The 8,328-nt window shown below is 47.3% G+C and overlaps 1 protein-coding gene across 3 annotated transcripts; it reads right to left on the reverse strand.

Moving 5' to 3' along the window:
* Positions 1-2,504: 2,504 nt before the first annotated feature.
* On the reverse strand, positions 2,505-8,322 carry LOC112075232 (multidrug and toxin extrusion protein 1). Of its 3 annotated transcripts, none has more exons than XM_070440820.1 (5): positions 6,303-8,322; positions 3,891-3,988; positions 3,657-3,780; positions 2,817-2,875; positions 2,505-2,576 (listed from the first exon to the last, which is right to left on the reverse strand). In XM_070440820.1, the coding sequence occupies exons 1-5, from the start codon at positions 6,380-6,382 to the stop codon at positions 2,536-2,538; spliced, it is 402 nt and encodes a 133-aa protein (XP_070296921.1). In that variant the 5' UTR covers positions 6,383-8,322; the 3' UTR covers positions 2,505-2,535. The 3 variants fall into 3 exon arrangements, 2 of the variants coding, with proteins under 2 accessions (XP_070296921.1, XP_023998025.1); XR_011477283.1 differs by lacking the exon at positions 6,303-8,322 and adding an exon at positions 4,067-4,078 and having other exon boundaries at positions 2,518-2,576; positions 3,891-4,032; XM_024142257.2 differs by having other exon boundaries at positions 2,525-2,576; positions 2,817-2,884; positions 3,698-3,780.
* Positions 8,323-8,328: the final 6 nt, after the last annotated feature.

The raw sequence follows: 8,328 nt of genomic DNA on the forward strand, positions 1-8,328 counted from the left end.
CAATCAGTTGTGTTGTGACAAGGTAGGGGTGGTATACAGAAGACAGCCCTATTTGGTAATAGACAAAGTCCATATTATGGCAAGAACAGCTTAAATAAGCAAAGAGAAGCGACAGTCCATCATTACTTTAAGACATGGTCAGTCAATACGAAAACTGTTTTGTGCTGGGGACAATACAAGGCCACTTTAAAATGTGCAGTTTTGTCACACAACACATTGCCACAGATGTCTCTAGATTTGAGGGAGCGTGTAATTGGCATACTGACTGCAGGAATGTCCCCCAGAGCTGTTGCCAGAGAATTAAAACGTTAATTTCACCACCATAAGTTGTTTTAGAAAAGTTGTTAGTACGTCCCTGTTTCAGCATGATAATGCACAGCCCCATGTTGCAAGGATCTGAACACAATTCCTGGAAGCTGAAAATGTCCCAGTTCTTCCATGGCCTGAATAGTCACCAGACATGTCACCCATTGAGCATGTTTGGGATGCTCTGGATCGACGTGTATACGGCAGCGTGTTCCAGTCCCTGACAATATTCGCTTTTAACAGTACCAAGAATTAGAACAGGTCATGGTAGAAATAGTTTAAGTTACTCAGCTCTGTGGTCCTGGAATCTCTCCTGAACATGTTTGAATGTTATGATCTAGTCACGTTGGTGCAGTTTAAACACTTGATTGATGTATATATTATAGAAGAGTGTCTTTAGGACAGCTGTTTTTAAGTCATGACATTCGTGTTTTTTTAACGTGATATGTAATTGTTGTGTGTCTATGGTTTTGTTTAATATTGTGTTAGTGTATGTAAATTGTTTTGTCTGAAACCTTGTTCCCCCTGCTGCTTTTAGACCAGTTCTCTCTTGGAAAAGAGGTGTTATCTTAATAAGAAAAACCTGTATAAAAAAGGTTCAAAAAAGTATATATAAAAAAATTATATCCAGCAACTTAATAATATAATCCTAAGCATGGTCTGACCTGAGAGCACCAGAGCTATAATGCTAAGCATGGTTTTACCTGAGAGCACCAGAGCTATAATCGAAGCATGTTAACCTGCAGAGCACCAGAGCATAATGCTAAGCATGTTTTAACCTCGAGAAGCACCAAGCTATAATCTAAGCATGGTTTTTATGTGACCAACCAGAGAGCACCACCCAATCACCGTCAATTACTCACCGCCTGCGTCCATCCGACACATTGTGTCAGAGCACCAGAGCATAATGCAAGCATGGACGACCTGAGAGCACCAGAAGCTATAATGCTAGCATGTTTTACCTGAGAGCACCAGAGACTTATATGCCTCAAGCATGGTTACCTGAGAGCACCAGAGCTAATGCTAAGCATGGTTTTACCTGAGAGCACCAGAGCTATAATGCTAAGCATGGTTTTACCTGAGAGCACCAAGCTATAATGCTAAGCATGTTTTACCTGAGAGCACCAGAGCTATAATGCTAAGCATGGTTTTGACCTGAGAGCACCAGAGCTATAATGCTAAGCATGTCTGACCTGAGAGCACCAGAGCTATAATGCTAAGCATGGTTTTACCTGAGAGCACCAGAAGCTATAATGCTAAGCATGGTCGACCTAGAGCACCAGAGCTATAATGCTAAGCATGGTTTTACCTGAGAGCACCAGAGCTATAATGCTAAGCATGTTTTACCTGAGAGCACCAGAGCTATAATGCTAAGCATTTTACCTGAGAGCACCCAGCATATAATGCTAAGCATGGTTTTACCTGAGAGCACCAGAGCTATAATGCTAAGCATGGATGACCTGAGACACCAGAGCTATAATGCTAAGCATGGCTGACCTGAGAGCACCAGACTATAAGTTAAGCATGGTTTTACCTGAGAGCACCAGAGCTATAATGCTAAGCATGTTTTTACCTGAGAGCACCAGAGCTATAATGCTAAGCATGGTTTTACCTGAGAAGCACCAGAGCTATAATGCTAAGCATGGGTTACCTGAGAGCACCAGAGCTATAATGCTAAGCATGGTTTTACCTGAGAGCACCAGAGCTATAATGCTAAGCATGGTTGACCTGAGAGCACCAGAGCTATAATGCTAAGCATGGTTTACCTGAGAGCACCAGAGCTATAATGCTCAAGCATGGTTTTACCTGAGACACCAGAGCTACTTTGCAGGTGCAGGTTGATCCCTGGAGGTGTCTCCTCTCCCAGAGTTCCCTACCCGCCACAGCAGCTGCTATGGACACCTAGAAGGAAACTGGAACCAAGACCCCACAGTAGTATCATACAGGCCAGCCACATGGACACCTAGAGGAACTGAACAAGGACCCCACAGTATGTTACCATACAGCAACCGACATAACACCTTAGAGGGAACTGGACAGAGGACCCCCACATTACGTTACCATACAGGCAGCCAGCAATGGACACCTAGAGGGAACGGAAACAAGGACCCACAGTTAGTTACCACACAGCAGCCACATGGACACCTAGAGGAACTGGACAAGGACCCACATTAGTTACACACAGCACGCCAATGGACACCTAGAGGGAACTGGACAAGGACCCCACAGTTAGTTACCACACAGGCAGCCACATGGACACCTAGAGGGAACTGGACAAGGACCTGGCTGTGTGCTCGATTTTATACACCTATCAGCAACAGGTTTGGCTGAAATTGCCGAATCCACTAATTTGAAGGGGTGTCCACATACTTTTTGTATATATGGTTGTATCACACTGAGACAGAAGGGCAGTGGGAGGTGGGGGGAGGAGGTGATCTTGGAGTTCAGGGTGAGGAAGGGGTGAGAAGAGTTATGGGGAAGAGGTAACTAGGCAGGCGTGTGTTTCTCACCATGTAGGTAATGGCTCCTATCTCCAACAACACATGCTGTGCTGCAAGATCCACCTCTCCTAGCACACCTAGAGAGAGAGAGAGAGATGTGCACTCCTAGAAAAAAGGGTTCTTCCCTATAGGATAACCCTTTTTGCTTCCAGGTAGAACCCTTTTGGATCCCATGTAGAACCCTTTGTGGAAAGGGTTCAACATGGAACTCAAAAGGGTTCTACCTGGAACCAAAAAGAGTTCTTGGAAGGGTTCTCCCATGGGGACAGCCGAAGAACCCTTTTAGATTCTATGGTGTGGGGAGAGAGCACGTCTTTTTAACCCTTTTACCACACGGAATTAACCCTTTAACCACACAGAATTAACCCTGTAACTACACGGAATTAACCCTTTAACCACACAGAATTAACCCTGTAACCACACGGAATTAACCCTTTAACCACACAGAATTAACCCTGTAACCACACGGAATTAACCCTGTAACCACACGGAATTAACCCTGTAACCACACGGAATTAACCTGAATGCATCAAAAATAGATGTTCATCCATGATATATCGAATTTCAAAGGGAAACAATGAGGGGTTGTTGGAGAGAGGGGAAAAAGGATCGGAATTGTTTTGAATTACTATTAGTTTAGTGTAATTGTCGACCCACACACACACACCACCACACACACAACACCACACACACACACACACACACACACACACACACACACACACACACACACACACACACACACACACACACACACACACACACACACACACACACACACACACACACACACACACACACAACACACACACACACACACACACACACACACACACACACCACACACACAGACTGACCAGCGAGGGGAGCCTCCTATCTCCCAGACCCACCACTCGAAGCAGACCATCAGAGGTACTGGGGATGGCCAGCTGCATGTAGGAACCCCACTCCTGGAGGGCCTCCCTGGACCAGCCTGGAAGGAGCACCCACACATCAGTCATCGCCTAAAAAAAACGAATATCTATTGACATCAATAAACCACATTTGGCCAGCAGAGGGAGGGACAAAGCGTGTGTGTCTGACCTGCCCATGTGTTCTTGTGGAGGCCTCTCCAACAGATGTATAAGTAGAGGAGCAGACAGATGGTGATCTGAGACAGGCTGTTCGCTATAGCAGAGCCTCTACACAAACACAACAACACAGACACAGGACAATAACACACACACTCAGCACCATTATAACACACACACACAACACACACTCAGACATTACAACACACACACACACACCACACACACACTCAGACATTATAACACACAAACACAATCTACTGTAATTGAGAGGAGGGAGGAAGGAGGAGGAGGAGGGAAGGGGGAGAAGGCAGGAGGGAGAGAAGAGGAAGGAGGAGGGTGAGAGAAGGAAGGGGGAGAAGAGGAGGGAGGAGAGAAGGAGGAGGGGGAGAGAAGGAGGAGGGAGGGGGAGGAGAGGAGAAGGAGGAGGGGAGGAGAAGGAGGAGGGGAGAGAAGGAGGAGGGGAGGAAGAGAAGGAGGGAGGAAGAGAAGGAGGAGGGTGAAGAAGGAGGATGGGCGGAAGAGGATGGAGGAAGAGAAGGAGGAGGGAGAGAAGGAGGAGGGGAGAGGGGAGGAAGAGAAGGAGGAGGGGAGAGAAGAGGAAGGGGAGGAAGAGAACGAGGAGGGAGAGAAGGGAGAATGAAGATGAGAAGAGGGAGGGGAGAGAAGAGGAGAGAAGGAAGAGAAGGAGGTAGGGGGAAGGAGGGAATGAGGAAGGGAGAGAGAAGGAGGAGAGAACGGGGAAAGAGAAGGAAGAGGAGGGGACGAGAAGATGACGAGGGGAAGAGAAGGAGAGGGGAGAAGAAGGAGGAGGGGGGAAGAGAAGGAGGAGGGGAGAGAGAGGAGGGGGGGGAGATAAGGAGGAAGGGGAGAGAAGGAGGAGAGGGGAAGAGAAGGAGGAAGGAGGAAGAGAAGGAGGAGGGGAGAGAAGGAGGACGAGGGAAGAGAAAGGAGGGAGGAGAGAACGGAGAGGAGGAAAGAAGGAGGATGGTGATAGAAGGAGGAGGGAGTGAAGGAGGAGAGTAAGAGAATGAGAGAGTAGAAGAGAAGAAGGGGAGAGAAGGAGGAGGGGAGGAAGAGAGAGAGGAGGGAGAGAAGGCAGGAGGGAGGAAGGAGGAAAGGGAGAGGGGAGGAAGAGTACGAGGAGGGGAGAAGAGGGACGAGAAACGAGGAGAGAAGAGGGAGGGAGAGAAGAGGAGAGAAGGGAGAGAAGGAGGGGAAGGGGGAGAGGAGGAAGGGGTGAGAAGGAGAGAGAAGGGGAGGGAGAGAAGGGAGAGAAGCGAGAGAGAAGGGAGGAGAGAAGGGGAGAGAAGGAGGAGAGAACGGGGAGGAAGAGAAGGAGGAGGGGAGGAAAGAGAAGGATGAGAGGGGAAGAGAAGGAGGGGGGAGAGAAGGATGGGGGGAAGAGAAGAGGAGGGGGAGAAGAGAGGAGAAGAGAAGGAGGAAGGTGAGAAAAGGGAGGGAGTGAGAGAGGAGAAAGGAGGAGGGAAGAAGAGGAAGGGAGGGAGAGAGAAGGAGAGGGAGAGAAGGAGGAGGGATGAAGAGGAGAAGAAGAAGAAGGGAGAGGTGGAGAAAAGGGGAGGGGAGAGAAGGAGGAGGGTGAGAAAAGGGGAGAGAAGGAGAGAGAAGGGCAGGAGAGAGAAGAGGGGGTAGAGAAGGAGGAGGGGAGGGGAGATAGGAAGGAAGAAGAAGGAGGAGAAAGAAAGAGCGGATAGGAGCAGAGAGAGAAGAGGATAGAGAAAGAGGTGAGGGGAAGAAAAGAAGAGATAAGAGGTAGGAGAGGAAGAAGAGAAAGGAGCAGAGAGGAAAGAAGAGGAAGAGGAGGAGAGAGGAAGAAAAGGAGCATAGGAGCAGGAGAGGAAGAAAGAGAACTGGAGCAGGAGAGGAAAGAAGAGGATAGAGCAGGAGAGGAAGAAGAGAGGATAGAGCAGGAGAGAAGAAGAAGAGGAATAGGAGCAGGAGAGGAAGAAGAGGATAGGAAGCAGGAAGGAAGAAGAAGAGATAGGAGCAGCGAGAGGAAGAGAGGAAGGAGCAGGAGAGGAAAAAGAGGATAGAGACAGGAGAGACAGAAGAAGAGAGATAGAGATAGCGAGAGGAAGAAGAGAATAGGAGCAGGAGAGAAGAAGAAGGATAGGAGCAGGAGAGAAGAAGAAGAGAATAGGAGCAGGAGAGAAGAAGAGGGATAGGAGGCAGGGAAGAGGAAGAAGAAGAGCGATAGGAGCAGAGAGGAAGAAGAAGAGGATAGAAGAGGAGAGGAAGAAGAGAATAGGAGCAGGGAGGAGAGAAGAGATAGGAGTAGGGAGGAAGAAGAGGATAGGAGCAGGAGAGGAAGAAGAGGAGGATAGGAGCAGGAGAGGAAGAAGAGGATAGGAGCAGGAGAGGAAGAAGAAGAGGATAGGAGCAGGAGAGGAAGCTAGTGCAGTACATGACTCCCATCTCCAGGCTGATGAGCAGGATGTAGTTGACAGCCAGGTTAATGAGGTTAGCTGCTGCTGCTGTGTACATCTGAGGGAGGATGATCCCCTGGGAGACACAGTTAAATCAAATCCATTTCTATTTGTCATATGCACCGAATTCAACAGCTGTAGAATTTACAGTGAATTGCTTACTTACAAGCCCTTAAAACTTCTTCTGGCTGCAATCCCGTTAACGGGATGTTATGACAACAGCCAGTGAAAGTGCAGGGCGCCAAATTCAAACAACAGAAATCTCATAATTAAAATTCCTCAAACATACATGTATTTTATACCATTTTAAAGGTAATCTTGTTGTTAATCCCACCAAAGTGTCTGATTTCAAATAGGCTTTTCAGCGAAAGCACCACAAACGATTATGTTAGGTCACCACCAACTCAAAGAAAAATTCAGACATCTTTCCAGCCAAAGAGAGGAGTCACAAAAAGCACAAAGAGAGATAAAATTAATCACTAACCTTTGATGATCTTCATCAGATGACACTCATAGGACATCATGTTACACAATACATATATGTCTTGTTCGATTAAGTTCATATTTATATCCAAAAACCTCAGTTTACATTGGCGCCATGTTCAGAAATGCCTCCAAAATATCCGGAGAAATTGCAATCCGTCTGGCCCCGCAGCCTTGTGAATGTTGACCTGTTTAAAAGTCTTACTGACATCGGTTACAGAGAGTGTGATCACACAGTCGTCTGGAACAGCTGATGCTCTCATGCATGCTTAAGTGTTGCTTGCCTCGAAGCGAGCATAGAAGTAATTTATCTCATCTGTTCGGCTCGTGTCACTGTGCGGCTCTCGGCTGTGCGTCCCTTTGTAGTCTGTAATAGTTTGCAAGCCCTGCCACATCCGACGAGCGTCGGAGCCGGTGTAGTATGATTCAGTCTTAGTCCTGAATTGACACTCTGCCTGTTTAATGGTTCGTCGGAGGGCGAGCGGGATTTCTTATAAGCGTCCGGGTTAGAGTCCCGCTCCTTGAAAGCTCTCCCTTTAGCACAGTGCGGATGTTGCCTGTAATCCATGGCTTCTGGCTGTTGTATGTACCTGTGGTCACTTTTGGGAACGATGTCATCTAAGCACTTATTGATGAAGCCATTGACTGATGTGGTGTACTCCTCAATGCCATCGGAAGAATCCCGGAACATGTTCCAGTCTGTGCTAACCAAAACAGTCCTGTAGTTTAGCATCTGCTTCATCTGACCACTTCTGGTACTTAGTTTTTGCTTGTAAGCAGGAATCAGGAGGATATAATTATAGTCAGTCTCTGTGTGTGGAGTAAAGGTGGTCTAGAATTTTTTTCCCCTTCTGGTTGCACATTTAACATGATGGTAGAAATGAGGTAAAACGGATTTAAGTTTCCCTGTATTAATGTCCCCGGCCACTAGGAGCACCGCCTCTGGATGAGCGTCTTCCTGTTTGCTTATGGCCTTATACAGCTCATTGAGTGCAGGCTTAGTGTGGTCTACAACTTATCATGAGATACTCCACCTCATGATAGAGCACCAGCTGTTGTTTACAAATATACACAGACCGCCACCCCTTGTCTTACCGGAGGCAGCAGTTCTATCGACGAGGCGAAAACCCCATCAACTGTATGTTACCCATGTCGTCGTTCAGCCACGACTCAGTGGAACAGAAGATAATTAATGTCCCGTTGGTAGGATATTTGTGATGATAGCTCGTCCATTTTGTTATCCAACGATAGTACGTTGGGTAATAAGACTGATGGTAGAGGCAGATTTACCACTCGCCGTCGGATCCTTACAAAGCACCCCGACCAACGTCCCCGATATATCTGTCTCTCCTTCATGAGAATGACGGGGATTTGGGCCTTGTCGGGTGTCTGAAGTAAATCCTTTGCGTCCAACTCATTAAAGAAAACATCTTTGTCTAGTACGAGGTGAGTAATCGCTGTTCAGATATCCAGAAGCTCTTTTCAGTCAAGCTCTTTTTGGTAGCAGAAACATTATGTACA

The sequence above is a fragment of the Salvelinus sp. IW2-2015 genome, unplaced genomic scaffold (genome assembly GCF_002910315.2).
Source record: "Salvelinus sp. IW2-2015 unplaced genomic scaffold, ASM291031v2 Un_scaffold3041, whole genome shotgun sequence".
Classification (NCBI taxonomy): domain Eukaryota; kingdom Metazoa; phylum Chordata; class Actinopteri; order Salmoniformes; family Salmonidae; genus Salvelinus; species Salvelinus sp. IW2-2015.